The sequence below is a fragment of the Mastomys coucha genome, unplaced genomic scaffold (genome assembly GCF_008632895.1).
Source record: "Mastomys coucha isolate ucsf_1 unplaced genomic scaffold, UCSF_Mcou_1 pScaffold14, whole genome shotgun sequence".
NCBI lineage: Eukaryota > Metazoa > Chordata > Mammalia > Rodentia > Muridae > Mastomys > Mastomys coucha.
The window spans coordinates 75,084,397-75,109,033 of record NW_022196896.1 but is presented as its reverse complement, the minus strand read 5'-3'; the positions used below and the strand labels follow the sequence as shown (position 1 = coordinate 75,109,033).

The window sequence follows — 24,637 nt, the reverse complement described above, 5'->3', positions numbered from 1 at the left end:
GGAGGCAAAGGTGAGTAGATCTCTGAGTTCAAGGCCAGCCTGGTCTACAGAGCAAGTCCCAGGACAGCCAGAGCTACACACAGAGAGAAACCCTGTCTAGAAAAGCTAGTAAATACATACATACATACATACATACATATTTACATGCATACAATACATACATGCATGCACACATACATACATGTATTCATGTATTCATATATACATGCATAGGAATTACTGGAAGGATAATGAAGAAACAGTGCTATCGAAAGAAATCAATGGTAGCTTTTTGTCTCAAAGGAACTAAACAGTCTCTATGGACCCATGCTTGGGAATTCTTAAAATTATGACTTTCTTTATTCTGGATGTGTTTGTTTACACAGGAAAGCACACACACATGCTGTGTCGTACATATGCACGTTAAAGGACAGCTTACAGGAGTTGGTTCTCTCCTCCTGTCACATGGGTCCTAAGGATAAAACTCCAGTTGCCAGGCTTGGCTGCAGCCATCTTTACCTCATCATCTTCCCTTCCAACCCAGAAATTCTAACTGCTATCTAAGATAGAGAATATCTTAGATGAACTTAATTTTTTTGGGTCTTGGCCCCCATTCCAGTTACAACCTTAGCTCTTTCCTTTCCTTCAGCTACTCCAGTGTGACCATGATCCCTAGGGCTTGTCTGAGCATCATACTCTCCCATTCACTTATGGCTGTATCTCTAATCCACAGATATCTGTAGATCTTTTGTTGGCAGATTAAAATATTAGATTGGCCTGGGAGAGGTGTAGCTCATGTAAAATCAGTATCTTCTTTATTTGTTATTTATTTATTCACTTTCAAGACTTACCCAGCTATAAAAGTTGAACTTACAGGTCACATTTCCGCCATTTTTAACAACTATGTTATGTTGGTTCTTTCCCCAGTGTAATGGCACTTCCCCAGCCCTCCAGGAAATGTTAAACACCTGTTACCCTGCAGACAAGTCAACCACGTCAGCAAGTGTTCTGTAAAGTAAGTCCTACCCTTACCTGGTTGCCTGTGACTGCTTTGTAAGCATCTGCTTTCTTTCTAGAGCTTCTTGCTATCTCTAGGCTTACTTCTCAATCACAAAGATAGAGCCAAGTCCAAACTCATAAGTACAAAGTGTAGTCATCTTAAAAAAATATATGTTGCTGTACTGAGGCCTGGGTATTTTTGACAAAGAAACCTAAGATGAATCGAGACTATAGCAACCACGCCAGAAAGTTCTAGTCTCACATCCCAGATCTCGTAAGACCCACCCTGAAAATTTTGAATTAACCACAATAAGAATGTACAAAGGACATATATCTCTGAAGGATGACTATTCACTCACCAGAAAGCCCTCCATCTAGAGGTGAGAAACTCAGGATTTCAGCTGTGGTGTTGAGTAAATTCTGCCAGCTGGGTAAATAAACCTGAAACAATAGGGACTCTGAGCCGGGGTTTACACAATGCAGCTACAGCAGAGGAGACTGTGCCACTCTTTTTCCCAGGTTGGCTTTGTCTCCTGGTGTTTTCAGGGGTAACCTGACCTTGACTTGAGTGCTGGCACCATTTATGAGAGGTTAATTGCCCGCCACTAGACAGCATTTCTGCCATTGGCTATCTCCAAGGCAAAGAGCAGCACCGTTGGAAGTTCCCATGTAAGGCATTAAGTGGGGCATGAGGAGAGCCAACTAAAACAGTTCAGCGCTCTGTCAGGATTGAGCGGGAAGACAACGGAGTCACTGTATGTCTCTCTTGGCTCTTGGCCCAAAGCAGAGTGTTAAAGTCCCAATCTGAAGAGCCTGACCTTTGCAGAAAGATCAGTTGTCTGGATGACTTAATCGGGTTTCCCCTGTTAATCTCTGTATGTAACCAATTGTTAACAGCTATTAAGCAGCATCCGGTGGAAATTTCTGGAAACAGTATAGAAATAGTCCAAAATCTAAACACAGGGAACTCAGCCTGCCCTTATGATGTCAGTTTCTGTTTTAGTTTAAATATTTTTAGTGGAAAGCCAAGTTAAGCCAGACTTCTTGTTTACAATGAAGCAGTATTGAATTTGGGCAGGAGGACAATGTACTTACAGTAGAGTTACCACTGTGCAGTTGGTTATGTCAAAATCTCACATTACAGCTCATTAAGTGGATATTTCTGACAGGGCTAGACAGGACAAGCTTCTTTACCCTGAGGGGACTGGCAGGCCGAGAGCCATCTTTTAGGGAGCCTGAACATAGAACTCTTCGGTGTTTCACTAGGGATCTCATAATCCCTTCTTTTGTTAATTTCTCTTTTACATAATTGCAGCACTTGGAATTTCCTATTTTATGCATTGATAAGAAAGTGAGTGTGGGGGCCATGTTTATAGTATAAGTGAATTGGAGTGTTGGAGTTCTGTGCTGTTAGAACTTCCAAAAAAAAAAAAAAAGTTCTATGTAACCAAGCAAGCAACCAACATGACTGACTTTAGGCTTCCTAAACAAAGAAGTTAAAAGCTAGTAACTTATTTGTAAGATACAGCCAGAGAGCACTTGTCTAAGAAAGAAGATTTTGCTATGTGACTCCAGCATCTTTCTTTAGATCATTTTTAAAGGTAAAAATTTGCTATAGTGGATTTTATGAAGAGATAGAGAGATAGGAGGCCTGAGCCACCCTTTGGCATCACCACTGTTTGTAGATTTGAGATCCCTGAGCACATAAGGCTTAGAGATGTTTGTTTTGCTTTTTTTTTAAAATTATTTTTTTTAAAAAAATTTATTTATTCATTTCATGTATATAAATATACTGTCGCTGTCTTCAGATACACCAGAAGAGGGCATCGGATCCCCATTACAGATGGTATGAGCCACGATGTGGTTGCTGGGATTTGAACTCAGGACCTCTGGAAGAGCAGTCAGTGCTCTTAACTGCCGAGCCATCTCTCTAGCCCTTGTTTTGGTTTTTGTTTGCTATTTTCGTATTTTTTTTTAACCTAAATTAATGGAGTACCTAGCTCAGCTCTGTCCCAAGTATGAGTCATACCAGAGGCATTCTTCAGGTGTCCAGGCTCAATAATGCCAAGAGTTAATTAAACTCTCATAGTCATTTGGCATGACTGTTGTTTCTCTCCTGTTTCTTCCCTCCTACATTCACCCCGATATATGGATGGATGCACAGATGTATGGATACCAACACAATGCCTTTAGTCATACAGCAAATTGGTAGGGTCCAGCTTGGAATCTCTACAAAATCTGTGTGTGATACCACAAGGAAAAAAAATTATATGTTCACAAGTGAGAAGCAGCCAAAGAATAATACCCACGTCTTTCAAATGTGAAAGGAACGTAAGGGTAAATGCACACTAAAGCCCTGGCTCTGTTTGCTTTCCATGTGAAAGTAGCACCCCCTGGTGCTCGGACGGTGTCTTCATCTTCAGAACTGGCCAAGGAAAAGGGACTTTGATATCTTGACCACCATCTACATACTTATGGATATGATAGAGCACCCATTCTGAAAGTTGTGCTTTTCTATTAAACATCCTTCTTTCATTGTGTGTAAGACTACTCCCCCACATCTTCCATTAAACCAAGACTTTGCAAGGACCAGTGAAGGACATAATCTAGGATAGCTGATCATGGATGATCTGATTTCAAGCAATCAAACACTTGTGGGAAAATAAGACATGCTATCGAGTTTTCTTAGTTTCTGAGACCAAGTCCATTATTTTTACACATTGTGGAGCCACCTACCTACTTCTGTGAAAGTATCCAACTTAGTTTGGTTTTCTTAGTTTCAGATCATATGGCTACTATTGACCATTTCAACATAAAGGAGATGAACACTACTCTACTTTCTTTCTAATGTGTTTTCCACGTGCTGTTAGTTCCTTTGAGTAATTTCAGTGTGGATCAAGGAATTTGGAGTGCGTTATGCTCATATCAAGTCTTTTGGGGAAAGGTTTGGTACAGTCGTTGCTCTATGCATTGCAATATGCAAGCCTGAAGTTTTGCATTAAAATCAGTTACACCACCAGGTGGGTCTATGTTGGGTTGCCTCATTCATCATAGAAAGACCAAACTGATTAGACCAAAGAAGTGTTTCAGTTCTCATCATCCCAAATGCTTAATATCCAACCAACTTTCTAAAAGAGCAATGCTTGGCTTAGTTCTTTCTTTTTCCTTCTTCACATACCCTCACCTCTTGGTGAGATCCCCAGTAGACACTAGAGATACTGTACAAGTGATTATTGCTGCTTTAGCACAGGCAAGGGGAATTAGCATCCACATCAACAGATATATATTACTTGGCTATGGTTATATAGGTTATGTAGGTTACAGGTTATATAGGTTATATGAGGATGCACTATAGCAACAGCAGGGCAGGGGTAAGGAATTTCAACTTATGTTAACAAATTACAGTTCAGGCAGTATTCCTAAAGCTCAGATTGTTGCTGCCTGTGAGAACATGCTCCATGGGCCCTACTGTTGGCTGTCTCTCCAGGCCTTTCAGTTTCCAGCTCTTGATTTCATTGACTGGTCAGACCACAGGGAGCTAGGGGTGAACATGAGTATTTATCAAAATACTCAGCTTCTTCATGCTTCATCGCTTTTGTTCTCTGTACCTAGAAGACCAAAGTTTCTTTGCCCCTTCCTTGCATTCTTTTCCACAATAACCCAGTACAGAAGTGTTCATGCTCAGGAAGCATGCCTCTCACTGTAGTGACAGCCCCAAAGAATATAGTCAATTAAGGAGGCAATCAATTGGGATTACTTAGGTGGAAGACACTGAGGTTTCTTTCAAAACCTCCTATGAGGTCCTATGAGGTCCTATGAGGTCCTATGAGGTACCTTAGCATTAGAAATTCACCCTCATCCAATTAGATATGGCTCTACAACAGCAAGGCTCCTATCTTGGGATCTGGAGCTATTTATATATCAGTCCCATTCATCTCCTCAACAAGATTCTCCTGCTCAAGGAACTACTAACTGACAAATTTAGAAATTCCAGCACTACCTAAATTTATTTACAATGATACTCCCATAACACCTTGTATTCAGGTTCTTTTCCTCATGGTGCAGAATGATTCCCCTTTGATGGATTTTTGTTGTTGCTAAACAAAGTCTCAAGGAACCCAAGTTGGCCTCAGACAAGATGGGGATCATCTTGATCTCCAAGACCTTGCCCCCAAGAGCTGAGATTACAGGTATGTATGCCACCACTCCACATCTGGCTAAGGATGCCAGTTTCAGTCCTGCATCAGTGCCTTCTTTAGAAAGGCAGAACCTAGTACCTTCCTCCTTGCCCAAATAGAGTTGTGCTTAAGCATTGCACTCTGACTGTACCATTAGCTCTGATATTCTTTGTTGTCAGTAAACACTTGGTATTTTTCCTCTGCAGTTCCTTTTAACAATTCTTTTGAACTGTTGGCCATTTATTCTGTCTTATTTGTCTTGTTTTTGAGAAATCACTATGTAGACCAGGCTGGCCTTCAACTCAAAGTTCTGACTGTCTCTATCTTCCAAGTGCTGGAGGATTAAAAGCCTGTGTCACCTCATGCCACTATGCTGTTGGGCGTTTATTCTTAACGCCACCATTCACTGAGCATGTGTTAGCTTCTGAGACTGTAGATGTTGTTTAACAACAGACACCAGTCAGTTTTCTTCTTTCTCCTCTCCTGCCTCCTCTTCTTCTTCTTTTTCTCCTTCATTGTTGTTGTTGGTTTTATTTTTTGTTTTTTGTTTTTTTGTTTTCTTGAGACAGAGTTTCTCTGTATAGCCCTGGCTGTCTTGGAACTTGCTCTGTAGTCCAGGCTGGCCTTGAACTCAGAGATCAACCTACCTCTGCCTCTTCACTGCTGGGATTAAAGGCGTGCGCCACCACCACCCAGCTCAGTTTTCTCTTCTTACCATGTGGGTTTTGGGGAATGAACTCAGACCATCAGACTTGTCTGAAAGTACCTACTGAGCTATCTCACCAATTCCTTGCAGATATTTGAAAAGAAACAGTATAATTTTATGCCTATAATATCTTAGGTAACAAAGGTAAATCATTTGAAAGACATATGCTATCAAAGTTCACAAGAGATAAATTGACAGATGATAGATGATATGTATAGATAGATAGATAGATAGATAGATAGATAGATAGATAGATAGATAGATAGATAATTGTGTCAGCCTAGTGGGGTTTACTCCACAAATGCATGAGTAGTTTTAACATAGATGTCACGATGGCAGAGAGAAGGAACAGCTGAGAGGTCACATCTTGATCCACAATTACAGGATAGAGAGAAAGGCACTAGGAATCACAATCTTTTGGATCCTCAAGACCCAGTGTCACACCTCCAACAAGGTTACATCTACTAATCCCTTCCAAACAGTTTTACTAAGTAGGGACCAGGCATTCAAACATATGAGAGCAATTCTCATTCAAGCTAAAACAGTCATATAAATAGATGATAATCTCACACATTTACTCATGATAAAAATTGTCAAAAATATTTACAGAAGTAGTTTTGCTCTTCTAGTTAAGTATATATCCAAAGCCTACAGTTCACATTATAGTTACTAGTCAAAGACAGGGTACTTTTCCCAAGAATGGAAACAGTGCAAGGCTTATTTTCTTACCAATCCTATCAATATTGTTTGAGAAATCTTACCAACTGTAATTAAGACAAGAAAAATTAATAAAAGGAGCACATTAAAATGGAGAAAAATTATCTTTATAAGCAGAAAATATGACTGTGCATGCAGACATTCCCAAAGAATTTAAGAAATAACTCCTGGAATGTGAGAGTTTAGCTATATAGACTATAATCTCAATGCACAAAAGTTCATTGCAGTAAACGATTAGAACTTAGAATTTTAATGGTGCCATTTTTCTCACAAGAGAAATAAGTTGACATAAATCTGTCTAAATATGCATAGGATTTGACATTGAGGAAAGAAGGCCTAAATATATTAAAGGACATAGCATGTGCATATGTGTGTACAATACATGTGTGTTCCTATGAGTGGGTACATTGGCACATATGAGTTTGGGACTCAGAGGACAATCTGGGCACCATTCCTCAGGTGCATCCCACCTTGTATTTGAGACAGGGCCTGTCATTGGCCTGATCTTTGCAATACAGGGCATACTATCTGGCCGGCGAACTTCCTGGGATCCCTGTCTCCACCCTCCATCCCACATAGCACACTGTAAAATGTTTGTTTTTCTTTTTTTCATTTTCTTTAAACCATAGTCACTAGAGAGGAATTGGCAACAGGGACAAAGCTCAATGAAGATCATCTGTCATTGACTATTCAATCCCCACTCCCAGGAACCTTTTTAATAATCTTTCTTTCATTTATGTAAATTTATGTTCATTTATGTTCCTATGTAAAATTTAGAGTGGAGTCTGGTAGATGCCCTTTCTCCTACTTATGCTAGTCAGTCCAGGTATTTTCATGTGTGTGTGTATGTGTGTGTGTGTATAGTGTGTATGATGTATGTGTAGTGTGTACGATGTGTGTGTATTTTGTATGTGTGAGAGCAGGCTCACAGATGCCATCTGATGCATATGTGACCCATGCATGTGGAGGTCAAAGGACAATCTTGTGTTTTAATACTCTTACTTTGTTTGAGGCAGGGTCTTTCCTTGCTCACTGTCATGTGCAGCAAACTAGCTGGCCTACAGCTTCTATAGATTCTTTTGCCCCCACCTGTGACTCTCCTTAAAACCATTGAAATTCCAGATGTGTATTCATGTGTCCCACATGGGATTCCAGATGTGCATTTATGTGTTCCACATGGGATTCCAGATGTGCATTCATGTATCCTACATGGGATTCCACCTCAGGTTGTGATGCTTGCACAGTAGATGCTGTCGCCAATGAGCCATCTCCCCAGTACCCAAGATACATTCTTAAATGAAGATAGTTTCCTTGCTAAAGCATTTCAGAGGGAGGAACAGGAAAACTGACTCAGTTTGGGATATTATGTAATGATCCTAATGACTTTACATGGCTATTTTTAAACTTACAAATGGTAAGATGGTCTTATAAATTTCAGTGGAAACAGCAGTTTAGTCTGGTCTTAAACTCAGAGATCTGCCACCCTCTGTCTCTTGAGTTCTGGGATAAGAGGTGTGCCTTACCTCTGTGTGGAAAGTACACTGCTTTTCAACAATTGCTCTCTTGTGGAAATCTAGAAAGTCTCCCAAGATTGCAGGAGTAAATAAAAGACACGTGGCAGATCATGTCCATGGTCACTGAGCAGCAAGAGCATGTAAGAAGGGGCTATGCTTTTTCTAGGTCTGGGGAAATCTACTCTGGAAACATGGAGCCAGAAGCCTTGTCAGGAATGAGATGATATTTTTGAGGGTTCTCTTACTTAGGGTTTTACTGCTGAGAACAGACACCATGACCAAGGCACCTCTGATAAGAATGACATTTAATTGGGTTTGTCTTACAAATTCAGACATCCAGTCTATTATTATCAAAGCAGGAAGGAACATGGCAGCATCCAGCCACATATGGGACCAGAGCTGAGCATTTCACCCTTTGTTCCAAAGGAAGCTGGCCAAAGACTTATTTCTAGGCAGCTAGGACAAGGGTATGAAAGCCCCAACCCACAGTGACACATCGACTCAAACAAGGCAGTGCCATTCCCTGGACCAAGCATATACTAACCATCACATTCTACTCCGTGGCTCCCATAGGATTGTTCAAACATATGAGTCTATGGTCCCATGCCTACCCATAGCATAATTAAAAAATACATTTAGCCCAGCTTCCAAAGCCCCCAGAATCTATAGCAATCTCAACAAAGTCCAAAGTTCAAGGTCTCTTCTGAGATTCATCCAACTGTAACCCCCAAAGCAAGACAAGAAACCAGCTGGGCAATCTCCAAGCTCTGCATCACCATATCTAATGTCAAAGTGGTTTTCAGATCTCCAACTCTTTTTTCATCTCTGTTGACTCCAACAACTTCTTTCTCCTGGCTGATTCCACTCCCTATTTATTAACAGCTTTCTCCTCAGAAGATAGCCCATGGCTCTGGCATCTCAAACATCTTGGAATCTGCAAGGCAATCTGTTACAGTTTCTTGGTTCAATGTCTGGGATCCACACACGATCTTCTGGGCTCCTACATAGGGCTGACATGACTTCTCCAGCTCTGCCCTCTGTAGGACTCTTAGCTCAGATTGATCCACTCCACTGCTGCAGCTGGTTTTGGTGATCTTCCCATGGTACTGGCATTTCCAATACACTAGGGTCTTCTGCTGCATGTAGGCTTAACCAATAGCCTCTCATAGGCTTTGTTTATGGTTTCAAGCCTCAAATCCTTTGCATGACTCCTTCAGTCCTGGGCTGTCTACTGCAACTGAGGCTGCACCATCACCAATGGCCTTCCATGGCCTCTCACAGTGCCAAGCCTTCAATGTTCTTCATGATCCCTTCAATGCCTTCAAAATCAGTACCTCCTGGGTAACTCTTCCACATTACCAAGTACAGTTGCAACATGAGGTACAACCTTGGCTGTCTCTGGAACACAGCTTCTTTGTACTCTCAGAAAACATTTCCTAGATGATTTCACCTCTATGATTCTGGTTTTTTCTTAATCACTACTAATTTCTTAGCTCCAGCTAACTAGCATTAATTGTTCTAGTAGACACTTTGATTCTTTTTTTTTTAAGTTTGATTGCATTATGATAAAAAGTTACATGATTTCAACTTATCTGAATTCGTTAACATTTAAAAACGTATTTTAAGTAATTAGAATTAAATCACATTCTTGTTTTCCTTTTGTACCCTGACTCCTCCCAGAGACCCCCTTCAATACCTACAATATTTTTTGTCATAGTCTTTAAAATTTATAAAATATTATAACAATAAAATGAGTATTATAAAACTTGTTTGATATAAAACAACAATCAATTTAACAGTCTTATGTAGATGCTTATCTATGGCAATACTGAAAATACATACATTTTTCTCAATATAAATTTTAAGTAACTCCAAATGCATTAACTGTATATTTTAAAATAATACATCACTACTAATATTTTCTTAAATGAACATAAATATATAAAAGTGTTTTTGTTTGTTTGTTTTGTTTTGTTTGTTTGTTTTGTATTTAGTAGAGCTTAAGATCTTGGCTCTTACGTGGTAACTTGACACAAGAGTTACAAACATCAAGCAAAGCATTCAGTCTCACACTTTGTTGTTCTCTTACAAGCCTCCTCCCAATTTAATTGTCTATATTACTTTTGGGTATATAAATACTTTTAAAATATGTAAGCTCTTCTGAAAATCATAGTATACTATAAAAACATGAAATAAACAATAACTACTAACAGAGAGGCTGAGATAGGAGAGGCAAGATCTCAAGACCATTATGTTGTACGCAGCAAGACACTGTCACAAACAAACAAGCTGAAAGTGTATATGGATTGTATAATATTGGATCTATTTCTCCAATTACCAAATTAGACCATTGGACGACAATCAACAAATTTCTAATTTCTCATGTTTTTGAATTTCAATCAATTAGGATATGTTGGTAATATTAATTTTCATATTAAGATATTGAGAAAAAGTAATTGTTACTTCCTGTTGTTTTTGTTGTATGAGGTGGAATTAGGTTTGTGTGGATTTGTTGAAAGATTACTTTCTTGCTTCTTCTAGGGTGTAGTTTTGCTCCTTATGTTGATGTTTTCCATCTATTATCCTTTGTAGGGCTGGATTTGTAGAAAGATATTGTGTAAATTTTGTTTTGTCATGGAATATCCTGTTTTCTCCATCTAAGGTAATTGAGAGTTTTGCTGGGTATAGTAGCCTGGGCTGGCATTTGTGTTCTTGTAGGGTCTGTATGACATCTGCCCAGGATCTTCTAGCTTTCATGGTCTCTGGTGAGAAGTCTGGTGTAATTCTGATAGGCCTGCCTTTGTAGGTTACTTGACCTTTTCCCCTTACTGCTTTTAAAAGTTCTTCCTTTGTTTAGTGCATTTGGTGTTTTGATTATTATGTGACGGGAGGAATTTCTTTTTCTGGTCCAGTCTATTTGGAGTTCTATAGGCTTCTTGTATGTTCATGGGCATCTCTTTAGGTTAGGGAAGTTTTCTTCTATAATATTGTTGAAGATATTTACTGGCCCATTACATTGAGAGTCTTCACTCTCTTTTATACCTATTATCCTAAGGTTTGGTCTTCTCATTGCATCCTGGATATTTTGGGTTAGGAGCTTTTTGCTTTTTGCATTTTCTTTGACTATTGTGTCAATGTTTTCTATGGTGTCTTCTACCCCTGAGATTCTCTCTTCTATCTCTTGTAATCTGTTGGTGATGCTTGCATCTATGGCTCCTGATTTCTTTCCTAGGTTTTGTATCTCCAGGGTTGTTTCTCTTTCTGATTTCTTTATTCTTTCTATTTCAATTTTTAGATTCTGGATAGTTTTGTTCATTTCCTTCACCTATTTGATTGTGTTTTCCTGTAGTTCTTTAAGGGATTTTTGTGTTTTCTCTTGAAGGACTTCTAGCTGTTTACCTGTGTTCTCCTGTATTTCTTTGAGGGTGCTATTTATGTCTTTCTTAAAGTCCTGTATCATCATCATGAGAAGTGATTTTATATCTGAATCTTGCTTTTCTGGTGTGATAGTGTGTCCAGGACTTGCTATGGTGGGAGTATTGGATTCTGATGATGCCAAGTAACCTTGGTTTGTGTTGTTTATTTTCTTATGCTTGCCCCCCCACCCCCGACATCTGGTTATCTCTATTGCTACCTGCCCTTGCTAAATCTGTCTGGAGCCTGTCCTTCCTGTGATCCTGGTTGTGTCAGAACTCCTCAGAGTCAAGCTGTCTCTGTGATCCTGTGATTCTGGAATCCTGTGACCCTGGGCTTGTTAGAGCACCTGGGAGTGGAGCTTCCTCTGGGTGTTTTGGGACTGGCTGCAGAGTTTGCCCCCAAGGTCTGCTCAGGACACCAGCACAGAGAGACCAGAAGGAACCCGAGCCACTGGGCTGGAAGAGTTCCTGTGTGCCTGGGTCCTGCTGGTCCCAGTTACAACTGGTGTTGGGACAGATGTTGTGTCCTCCTTACCTCTGATCCTGGGCATGTTAGAGCCCAACTTACTGTGGGTGGTACTATCCTGGGTAGGTTGTCCTGACTTGTATAAGAAAGAAGGCTGAGCAAGCCATTGGAAGCAAACCAGAAAGCCCAGTCCTCCACGGTTTCTATTCATTCCTGCCTCCAGGTTCCTGCCCTGAGTTCCTTTCATGATAGGCTGTGATGTGAATCAATGAGCTGAAATAAACCCTTTCCTCTCCAAGTTGCTTCTGGTCATGGATGTTTTATCACCACAATAGAAACTCTCACTAAAATGCGTAAAGTCTATTTCTAACTAATAGACTATTGTGAACGTTGAGAACTGGGTACAACAGTGTAGTGTTCTGAGGATTAGGCAAACAATGCAGATAGAGTTCTTAGCACCATATCTAGTAGAGTTCCAGTACTGTCATTTGAAAGAATCTGGTGGTTGGCACATTGCAATGCTTGGACACATCAGTAGAGGGAGCACAGTCATAGGGAACTGCGCTTGAGAACCCTTGACTACCAAACCCTTTTTGCAAGACTTTGTTTCATTCCCATGAAGCCTTAGTGACTGAATACAGTGACGTGGGAAGACCAGCATTAAACTGTCTTGTTCCAGAAATGTTCACAGTACCAATTCCTGCTACTGGCACACACTACCGAGGAATGGATATGGTTTTATTGGATATGTGTATTTCTATTTGTCCATTATCCAAGTCCAACACAAGAAACGCCACAGAGGAACCTTGGAGAAGGGAGATAAGGTTCTACAGAAGATGAGAACCAATAAATGCTTATATTGTTTATACAAGAAATGTCAGGAGATGGCATTGACTTGCTTCTCTTTCTGGCACCCCCATCCACCCTTTGTTTCAGCCTCCAAAATAAATAGCTGTCCTTGGTAGAATAGAAAAGTACAGTCAGGTGAGTGGATGTGGAGTCCACTCTGCCTCTTGCTTGCAAAAGTGATGCCTCCTGCTGCCATGGACCTCCCCTTGACTTCTACTCGACACCTATAAAATAAGGGAGAAAAGAAAGGTGGAGGCCCAACCTTTGTCCTCCAAAGTTCCTCAGAACGTGACAAACTACTGTTACCAACAGCTAGCATTTACTCCCCTATTTAGTTACCTACATCGTATCACTGACTTTACAGCCATTTTACATAGAATCTATATTCCCATTTCTACAAAAGGGAATTCGGCACTCAGACAGTTCAGGTAGGTTGCATTACCAGATCCAGGCACAGCAGAGACTGAATCTACCTTCCTGAAAGACCAATAGCGCATACAGCATAAGCTTTATAATCCAGCATTGGGAAGTGTTTTTGGGGAAGAGATGGGGAGTCTGTGGGGACTTTTGAGTTTGAGATTCTTCCCAGGAAATTCATTTTAGAGCTTAGTTTGCTTGTTTTCCTTGGATATTTTGCTTTGTTTAGCTCTAAGGCGGGCCAGGGCAATGAAGGGACTTGTGTAGTTAGACTTGATTCAGAAAGAGGCACAGTGGTATTAGTGAGCCTTCTGAGATGCCTCCATAAAATAGACCAGAGGATGAAGGCAGATACCTCTTTCAATCAGTCAGTCAAGAAGAAGGCATTCTTTTAACAGATTCCCTCAGGAATGTCCCTCAAGTGAAGTGACGGCAGTGGATAGGGGATGTTCCATTTAGTGGGTGTTCTCTGTCATCTGCAGATCTCCACATGTGACCCCAATATATCTTGAGGGTCTTTGAGAGATTAAACTATTTTTGTAATGATGTTTTGCTTTTCAGTAAGTTGATACTTGCCCTTGCTCTCAAAGAAATGCTGAGCAAAACAATTGATGCTTTAATATGTAGCAAAGGAGGCAGTGCCAAACGATATTAAGTTTTATTTAAGTCTCAGACCTTCAAGGTACACCTCTTTAGGATGTATGGTGAAGTAAGACATTATATTTGAAGGCCTACCTGGGCCTCTCAAGGAAAAGCACTTGTTCAGTTGTCTGAGTGACCAAAGTGAGCCTGTCACTACAGGAAAGCTGGTAAAACCCAGGACAGGGAAGCTCTTATTCCCCATCATGAGCTCCACAGCTTCCCAGTGTGGAAGAGGCCCATAGAGATATCACCGGATGTTGATTTCTTCCATTGTAGATGAACTGTACCAGCATTCAGAGTGTCCGCGTAATTCTGTGCACAAATGACTTCCAAATGACTACAAAGCCACATGTGGATAAAAGTTCCACTCAAAATGCAAGATACAAAGGGCTGCAGTAACCCAGTGGCAGAGTTCCTGCCTAGCATGCCCAAGGCCCTGGGTTTGGTCCCTAACCCCACAGGGAAAAGCCACACAAAGCAAAAGGCAACCAGACCAATGGTTTTTCTGAAACAACATCTGTAAAGGGTTTGATATGGCCTCAGGTTCTACAATGCAGTTGGTTCCTGAGAAATCACCACTTACTAAGTGTGTGGTTTCAAACAATACCTTTGGTAGCCAAGAGGCTATCATGATAACTCTTTTCCATTTCTATTCTAGTGATGTCAGTCTGGATTTTCTTCAAATATCTCAAGCAAAATGATATTTTACAACATATTAAATGCTGGAGCAGCTATGAGGGTCCAGTTGCATTCTCAAAACAGATATTAGACTGTAACTCAGGTCTAGAGAGGTAGTGTAGGTCTGTAATCCCAGCACTTGGGAGTTGGAATCAGGAGGATCAGGAGTTCAAGCTCATATTACACAGTGAGTTTGAGGCTAGCCTAGGTGACTTGAGACCCTGCCAAAACAAACCCTAAAGCCACTGTACTTTTATGCTGGAAGACTTTTTTTGGGGGGGTGGGGGGCAGTGTTTCTCTGTCTAGCCCTGGCTGTCCTGGAACTCACTCTGTAGACCAGGTTGGCCTCGAACTCATAAATCCACCTGCCTCTGCCTCCCAAGTGCTGGGATCAAAGGCATGCACCACCACCGCCCTGCTTAGGAAGACGTTTTTTGTTCTTCATAAAACATGTTCACTTTAACATATAATGGGCATATTATTGGAGGCATGAATAGCTCATCTCAGATTTAAATTTTAATAGAGCGCCTAGTTGCAAAATTGTAATACACAAACATGGGAGTTCTCAATTTTTAAAAAGCAGAGAACTAGAAGTGTCTCAAAAAGAAAGAGGGCACACCTGTTATTGTACAGCAGGCACTGAACAGCTAAATATAGTGATAAAGACACAAAACCAATGTGATTAACACTCTAAGGCAGGAAGTAAAAGTGTCAAGTAGTGGTCTCCACCTTTGCTGTCCAGGATGGCAGCCAGTGTCAACTGAGAATTGTAAGCCCCATTAACACTTCAGAATCTAGGTGTTCAGTATGAAGGAATACAGAGTATGCTAAGTAGTAATTTAAATTTTTACATTGATTATATTCAGAAATATTAATACCTTGTAGATATTAGGTTATTTGTGATATTGGTGCTAATTTCATCCATTTTTTTTTCCACTTTAAACGTGGCTGGGTCTAGGGAAATGGTTCAATGGGTCAAGCACTTACTTGCGGGTAAGAGGACTTGAGTTTGGATCTCCATGACTCATATAAAGCCAGTTGTGATGGTGCGACGGCAAGATGGGAGCTAGGAGAAACCCCAGAAACTTTCAGGCATCCCGGGCTGCATAACTCAGTGTCAACAGGAGACCCTGTCTCAAACAAGGTTGGAGGCAAGGGCGACACTGGGCATTGTTCTCTGGTCTCCACTTGAGACCTGTGGCATGTCAGCACTCATGCGTGCTCTGCACACGTGCCAGTATCTACACACATACTGAAAGAGAAGGGATGGGGAAGAGAGAGTCAGAGATTACTTTACACTCTTGGGCTATCTGCATTTGTAAGAGTGGCTACTAGGTACGGGGGCGGTGCTCTGCAAAGGGGGCTTCAGCCTGACTTTGTAAAGCGTTTCTAGAATAGAGTGGGTAGGAACTGACTGAAGTCTCAGGGACTCAAACACTGACGCACAGGAAAGCCTCAAGTGGGTGGAGAAATGCAAATCCCCTAGAGGAATGGCGTCAGTGGCTGTGGACCCTGAAGGCCGATTCTGATTTTGGACTTGTGCAGTTCCACTCCCTGGACGGAGAAAGAGGAAGGTAAGCCAGGCAGCGGGCATCTGGGTGTGGCCTCTCCACAGTAGGAAACACACAGGCAGGATGTCTGGGCCTTCTTTCTACAATTGGTACTGCGTTGCTTCGTTTTAACAGGACCGGGGGAAAGAAGGGATGTCTATAAAAAGAAGGGTCCTACTCCTTACACCCAAATCACTCAGAAAAAAGTCTTCCAAAGTCTTAAGTAGAGATCTGGCTCCGGATCTTCACTGAAGGAGGGAGAAGTCGAGGCATCACCATGAAGCGGAGGGCTAGGGTGGGGGCTGTACTCCTGCGGAGGTGTGTCAGCTCAGGACTGGAAGACAGCCCTAATTTTCTTTAGCCAGAGGAGAGCTGTGAGGTCTGACCCGAGATTGGCATATCTGGGTTTCAGAGAAACAACATCCAGCTAAGGTAGCTGGCGATTATGGTTTTGAGAAGTGTGAGTGGTGCTTATTAGGTCGCCCCTTTGCAAAGAGGTCAAAGAGTCAACAGCACTGCTAACTCCCGGGAGATGGACCAGAATGTCAGAAAGCCAGGAGGGAGCAGGCAGGCATCCATCCAGGTTTTAGATGGAAAGCACTTATCCTGAGGCAGGACAATGAGCCCCTAGAGAGTGAAAACAAAGACACCTTGCTGGAGGTCTGAACACCAAACTATAGCAACAAGGCCAAAACAAAACAAACAACCCCCAGGTGCCTTAGTTAATTTCTTAAGTTTTTAGAAAAGTAATTTTAAAAGGAACTTATCAAACTCACTCTCATTCTCTACCCTCCGAAGAATCTTCTTCTTTTCTCCCTAGGGTATTTATTCCCTCTCAACTTTATGTGCCGGTTTGTATGTTTGTTTCTAAGTCACTGGGTTCACGTAGTGCTGCCTGCTTGTGCATGAACGATAACATAGGATTGGAGCACAGATAGCTTCAGCACCGCAGACCCTGAAGAAAACTCACTCTCCCTCCCTCCAACCATCAATTGCCAATAGATCCTCAGCCAGGGGTGGGACTTCCTGAGCTCCCAGGGAGGTCTGAAGGTTTTCCTCTTCAGGGTCCTTCTGAAGCAAGTTCAGCCTTGGTTTGCAAGAGTGACTTATCTGAGTGATTTAACTGTAAGATAAGTAAAATAGACCCGCATTCAAATCATGAAAAAGATTTAACAATAGAAACAGTGAAAGCGGCTACTCTGTCTTCAGCTCCTGACCTCCTGATGCCACTGACTGGTAGGAGAAGAGAATGCTCCAGTTCCTTCCCAGACTTGGGAAGTTTGTCAGAGCTGCACATTGTGGGCAGGAGTCTCAACCCCTCTTTGGCGCTTGGTTGTTTGTAAAGCTCAAGGTGTTTGCTATCCCCTCGTCTATTCAGGGGCCCATCAGGAGGCCCAAATAAGCTTCCTTAAATACACATTATTTACTAAGCACCTGCAATGGCCAGTCGTGAGTGCTCATGAACATAAAGTCATGTACAAGTTCAAGATAGCTTCTCTCCCTAACTACATTTTTCCAAGTGAAACACAACTTTTATTATTTTATTTATTGATTGGTTTATATTCATTTATTGATATGGTTTATAACACTTAGTGTAAGCTCAAGGGAAAAGGTGTTTTAAAATGGGTAGGAACTGAAATCTGAAGACTCAATTTGTTCTATAAGCAAAGGGAAACGTCATACCTCCAAGTGTATTGAACTCTTGTGGTGAAAGTTTTTTCCTTGACCTAGTGTTACTAATCAAGAATTCTGCATTCCAAAAGAGCAAAGGCAATTTTAGTAGTGTCAGGGGAATTAAGTCATAAATATTTTAATTTGCTAGAAAGTACATCTACAGCCTCTGTGCTGCCCAGAATAGAAGTTATACTAGAGTAGTAGATTACACTAGAAGAACACACTACCCTCTGTGTTTATGTTATAAAAAATGGGATAGTTTATTCTACTTTAGTTAACTTGAGCGCTCACTCACTCACTGTCAGGAACAAGGTGACATATCTAAAAATGCTTTGAGAGCAATAAAAATGTATGCTGGATTAGAAATATTTTGCACTGGTATGACTCAAACTCAGGAGTGCATGCACGCCACTCTTCAGGAAGCTGCCACAGAACGGAACTCTAGTCAGGTGCATAAAGCTGACTGTGGGGACCCAACAAATATGAAATAAAGAAAAACAGGTTTGAGCATTTTCATGAAAAAGAAGCTCTGGGAAAGAAATGAATGAATAGACTTCACAAGGTACATTCAGTGTGTGTGTGTGTGTACACTTATTTACATTCAACCTGCTCCAGGAGGGAGGGATAGGGAAGCATTTTGCTGACAATACAGGTTCTGTGCTAACCCCTGAGTCTATATGGACAGCCGGGTAGGGGTAGGGTAGGGCTTTGGGGTGTTTGGGGAGGAGGGTGGGACTTCCTGAAACAGCAGCCTAGGAGGTCATGGTAGGGCAAGGAAGGATGTGGTTGGGGCAGAGGAAGAAGGCTGTCCTGCACAAGGGATAACTTTTTAAGAAAACACCAGGGGGAATCACTGGATGCTGAGTTTTAAATGCATTTCCTCCTTTCTTTGTTGAGATACTATAAAAGTTGAATTTTTCTCCTTCCTTTGAGAAACTATAAAAGTTGATTTTCCCCCCTCCAACTAACTAATAGCTAACAGCTAACTGAGGTCTGAGTCTAGAAGAAATCCTGTCTCCTGGCTCCCAGGGAGCAATATTTTAAAGCTCTTACTTTACCCTTCTTTTGTAGCATGTCTCAGTGGAATCAAGTCCAACAATTAGAAATCAAGTTTTTGGAGCAAGTAGATCAGTTCTATGATGACAACTTTCCTATGGAAATCCGGCATCTGCTGGCCCAGTGGATTGAGACTCAAGACTGGTAGGCTCAAATGCATTCCCTAGAAAATGATGGACAGACTCTTTATGTCCTTTTTGTGTCCTAGTCATGTATTCTACGGTCTGTTTTTGACTCAGTAGATGCATATATATATATATATATATATATATATATATATATATATATATATATATACATACATGTACACGGTTTTTTTCTGGTTGTGTCCACTATAAAGGAAAACTTAATGGTTTTGCCTGTAAGTACCTCCTACTCCAATTGTCCTAGTCACTCTTCTATTGCTATGAAGTGATACTGTGACCAAAACAGCCTTTATAAGAGTTTAATTGGGGGCTTGCTTACAGTTTCAGAGGCTTAGTCCATTATCATCATGGCAGGGAGCATGGTGGCACACATGGTGCTAGAGTAGTAGCTGGGAGCTATAGCATGGTCTGCAAGCATACACACACACACAGGGGGGCGGGGCTTGGCTAAGGCCTGGCCCAACCCCAAAGACACACTTCCTTCAATAAGGTCACATCTTCCCTCACAAGGCTACACCTCCTAATCCTTTCAGATATTTCTACTTCATAGTGAATAAGCATATATGAGCTTATGGGGGCATTTTTATTCAAACCACCACACCAATGTTTTAGGCAAGTCCCAGAGAAACAAACAATTGCATTATTATAGACCCAAGGCAAGTAAATATTCCTTTTAGGAATCCTTTTCCCACCTTCAGTGGGAAATATTCACTCCGCAACATGCCATGTCCCTCTCACCCCCATTTTATTTCCAACAAGCTACTTCCCTGTTGCTGGCTGTCTCTGCCTTTTTACACTTAGATCAAGATGAGGCAAAGGGGGTGCTCAGTGTCTCCACACCAAGCCATTGGACATGGGAAATAATGCAAAACCAGTTTCTATATGAATATGAAGCCATCCAGTTAATAAACATTTTACAAAACTCTATTCACCCCATTTAATTAAATTTCCCCCTTGTCCTTCAGTCATCTTTCCTATTGTGGAAGAATATAAATCACAGAATCTTAACTACTTTTAATTGTACACTTCAGTAGTGTTGACTGATCTTCATGTTCTGCTGTTATCATCCCACCCATCTGTACAGCATGACCACTTCAATTCTGGCTCATTAAACAGTAACCCTGGCCCTCAGAACTCAGTTCCAAACTGTTCTTTTTCTTTTTCTTTTTATTAATTTGAGCAAAGGAGGCACTTTATATATGAATAAGTCATATATGTTTTATTTTATGGCTTACTTATTGCATGTACCAGAATTTTATTTAAATTTGAAGCTAAACAGTATTTCATTGTATGGATTACACTCACTACCTATGGTCAGATCTATTTACTTACTGACAGATATTTGGGTCATTCTACTTTTACCTCTAGACCATTGCCAGTAAAGTTGCTATGAGGGACCAGATGCCAATACCCGGTCTCATCTGTGGTGCATATAGACCCATCTATAGAGCTGTTGGCTCATGTAATTGTATGTAGTATAAGTTACTGCTAAACTTTTCACAGGGGCCTATGTCATTCACCAGCAATACATAAATGCTTTGGTTTCTTACTATTCTTGCCAAGGCTTATTTCCTGATTTTATTTGATTTTTTTTTTTAAATAATAGCCATCCCAATGAGGATGAAGAACTATTTTATTGTAATTTTAATTTATAAAACTTTTATAACATCTAAATGCTTATCATTGTAGAACAAATCTGACATTTAAAATGTATATGGTAAAGAAGTAAATATTGTACTGCTTCTTATTAAGTAGTAATTCCTGGGCATTTTCCTTCTTTTAGGGAAGTAGCTTCTAACAATGAAACTATGGCAACAATTCTGCTTCAAAACTTATTAATACAATTAGACGAGCAGTTGGGTCGGGTTTCCAAAGAGAAAAACCTGCTATTGATTCACAATCTAAAGAGAATTAGAAAAGTCCTTCAGGTAAGAATACATTCTACTTTTTAAAAAATGTATGTACAAGTCTTAAATTTGGTAGAAAATTTGAATACGTGTCCTTAAGTGAGTCTCAAAACAGATTTAAAGGTCAAATTTTTGTTTCTTCATTTAATTTTTTTCTACTCAGTTTTTATTACTGTTTATTTATTTTTTTTGAGTCTAAGATTCTATGGAAGTGAGAAGGTGTATGTGTGTGTGTACACGCATGTTACTCATCTAGCTTATATACCAATTATTACAAAGTTCAATATCATGGAAATAAATTTAAAAGACCAGCTCTTCATGTCTGTCCTCTGACCCTTCCATGTCTTAGTCTCTTATATAACAGTATTCTCATTCATTAAGTATAAACATGTATGTTATAATTGATTAAATAATGTTGATACACTATTATTAGCTTAAAGTGCAAGATATGATGAAGATGAATTGAGTATACTCATGGATTTTAAGCAATGCATAGTGTCAGACATATATGCCATCCCAGCACTGCACACAGGGGCTCCACAGAGGAGAAATTGCCTGTGCTTTGGTTATTTTCCCTCCCTCTCTTCAGCCTGAGCACTTGAAAGTAGAGGCCATTTCCTCTCTGAAGTTTGTCTTCTCTTTAATGTTTTACAGTTAGAAACTTACAGTTTATGGCTTTTTAAGTGACTGGAGTCTTCCACTTAGCACCAAGCACTGAATGTTGTTTTCATGGTGCACCAAGCACTGAAAGTCTTTGTTTTTATGGTATGATAGCTTTATAGTTAATCACTAAGTAAGATTCTAATGTATTTATTTTATTCATTCTAAATAAAGCTACTGTTAGGAGTTTGCAGGGGTCTAAGTGTCTAAGCTTTCATTTCCTTTGAGTCATTTCTCCAAACTGTGATTTCTGTGTTGCTCTTCTCGGACTTTGTCTTACTTCATTTTCTCTATTTCTCCCTCAGATAGAATGATGTATATTCATAATAAAAATTGAAACAATGTAAAAATTACAAAGAAAGCTAGAAACAACCCAAAACCTAGTTCTTAGACATAACCATGCTAATATTTGATGAACGCCAATCTAAACATTTACCTACATGTGTGTATCTGCAGATAGGGCAATAGAGTAAATTGCAACTACCACCTGTAACAATGTGCAAAAGGAAGGTGAGACACTATACTCTCCTCTCTCTCTCTCTCTCTCTCTCTCTCTCTCTCTCTCTCTCTCTCTCACACACACACACACACACACACACACACACACAAACTCCCCAATGTCACTCTCTTCCCTTCATTCCCTCTCCCCTCCAACTTTTTTTTCCTTGAGACAAGGCTTCTCTGTGTAGCTCAAGTTGTTCTGGAACTCACTCTGTAGATCAGACTGACCTCAAACTCATAGATCTTCCTGCCCATGCCTCCCAAGTTCTGAGGTTTAAGGCATGTGCCACCACATCTGGCCTGTAATTTCTACATGTTTATTTCTTGTCTGAAAAATATAATCTCCATCAAGGGAAGGACTTTGTTCCTTTGCTCTTATATTGTAATGCCTACATAGTGCCTAGGCACATGATAGGTCATAATTATAATAAATACCAATATAGAACTGGAGTAAAAGTAGAATGGTCTATGTGTTTCTGAAAATAAATTTTTATTTGTATTGATGGAATATTAAAAGTTGTTTATCAAATAAATATTCTGTCTCACCTCAAGAAAAATTTTTTCCAAAGAAATTTCACTCAAGTTAATAAACTATGAAAAGCATAAAATGGTGGACTATATGTATTGCCTCTTAAACTATATCTTGACTTTTAGGCGATGTTATCTGTTGACTTAAAAGATATTAAATATGAGGAAACCTGTCATCTACCTTGTTGGTGTTTGTTAATTTCTCATTTTGCTGTCAAACTTTAATCTGTATTTCTTTCATTTTATATTTAATTGGATTTGGTGCACACAAGAACTTTTTACTATTGGTTCTTCATTCATAAAATTTTATATTTTAATTTATTCATAATTGCTTAGATTTTATCAACTTTTTTTTCAGGAAGGTCTAAATCATTATATATAATATCTGAGAAATTTTATGCCTAAGAATGTATGATAGTTTAATTCTTAAAATTATTTATTTATTTATTTATTCATTGTGTATATGTGTATGTTTGTGTAGTCATGTGTGTGGAGGTCAGTAGTCAATTATCTCCTTTTACCATATAGGTTTCAGGAATTAAAGTGAAATTGTCAAGCTTGACTATAGCGCCTTTACTCTTTGAACAATTTCTCCAGCCCAAGTTTGACACTTTAAGAGACACTGTGTCTGGGTATAAAAATCTTAGATTGTTTTCTGGACACGTTGCCCTACAGATACTGAGGAAATGCTAGATGAATCTGAGATGTTTGTTATAGTTCGGAGTGACCATGATGTTACTTTATGGCTAAGCTATGTAAGTGCTATGTAAGCACTGACCCTTCAAAAAAGATGCAGGGCATGACAATAGGATATCCTCACAGATACCTTGATAATATGATTCCCACTGAGCATCAGCACTGCTTATAGCATCACCACTGAAAATTCAAAAAGAATAGTATGTTCTTTCACAGATCTGCACAAGAAACTACTGGTTCCCTGAGTTGATTACATTACAATTTTTTCTAGACTATCTGGAAAAGGTATGAAGCTGAACGTACAATGCTTGTTGGTACAGTCTGAATATTCATTCAAATGATAACCATGCAATTTGGAATCTGTCTGCTCTTTCTACAAAAAAAAAAAATGGATAGATCTCTAGAGCTTTGCAGACATTTAATTCCTCTGAAAACTCCTATATTTCCTCCGTAACTCCAATCTGTTATCTTTTCTCCCAGAAGATGATATAAAATGAGTATTTACTAGTCTCTTCCATTTCGTTGTAGTTTTACCTTGTATATTTTCATCCCTAAAGAATGTAGAGTAGGTTTGTGAACTGCTAAAATTCTCATAAATGTGATCACACTATATTTACATTTCAACAATTTTTATAGTTCTCAAGATTCATCAGCATCAACTTTGACTTCAATAATTTTTCATTTTTATTGCTACACTGTATTTATATATATATATGGATATATCAAAATCTATCCATTTTATAGTTGGTAGACATCTGAGTTATTTACCATTTTCCTTTTCTGTTTTAAATATTGTTGCTCTGGACATCTTCATGTGTCCTTTGTAAGAACATATAGTACATTGTAAGAAGTTTCTATAATACATATGTAGTAGTAGAATTTCTGAACTGTGGAGTTTGTAACTCTTTAATTATAATGAATATTGGTGGTATATGCCAGTTTACCTTGTGTACTTTTTCTAGCTTCATTCATATATTTCCTTTTCAATGTTTTTTTATAAGTGCATTTAAATTCACACATTTTAACAGATATTTTTTGTATACTTAATTTTGTTATGTGTATGGGTATTTTGCCTACATGCATATCTATGTGTGCCAAGCCATGTGAATGTCTGGTTCTATAAGTCCCCTAGAACTGAAGTTACACACAGTTGTGAGCTTCTACGCACGTTCTGAGGATCAAACCTGGGTCCTCTAGAGGAGCAGCCACTGCTTCTAACCATCGAGCAACTTCTCCACTCCCTACTTCAATTCACAATGCTTTCATTGCATGTAAATAAACCATAATTCTATCCTTGGCAAATTCTCCTTAGATAAACTTCAAAATGTCCCCACTATATACAAATACTGTAAAACAAA

The 24,637-nt window shown here is 39.7% G+C and overlaps 1 protein-coding gene across 3 annotated transcripts in view; it reads left to right on the top strand.

The window, feature by feature from the left end:
- Positions 1-24,637, top strand: part of Stat4 (signal transducer and activator of transcription 4) — a 114,404-nt gene that overhangs the window by 8,929 nt on the left and 80,838 nt on the right. For 2 of the 3 annotated variants that reach the window (XM_031367436.1, XM_031367434.1), the window contains exons 2-4: positions 907-994; positions 18,857-18,985; positions 20,771-20,915. In XM_031367436.1, coding sequence (XP_031223296.1) covers positions 18,858-18,985; positions 20,771-20,915 — 273 coding nt within the window. In that variant the 5' untranslated portion in view covers positions 907-994; position 18,857. Of the gene's footprint in view, positions 1-906; positions 995-16,034; positions 16,136-18,856; positions 18,986-20,770; positions 20,916-24,637 lie in introns of those variants that run through there. The other variant, XM_031367435.1, reaches the window with a different exon arrangement.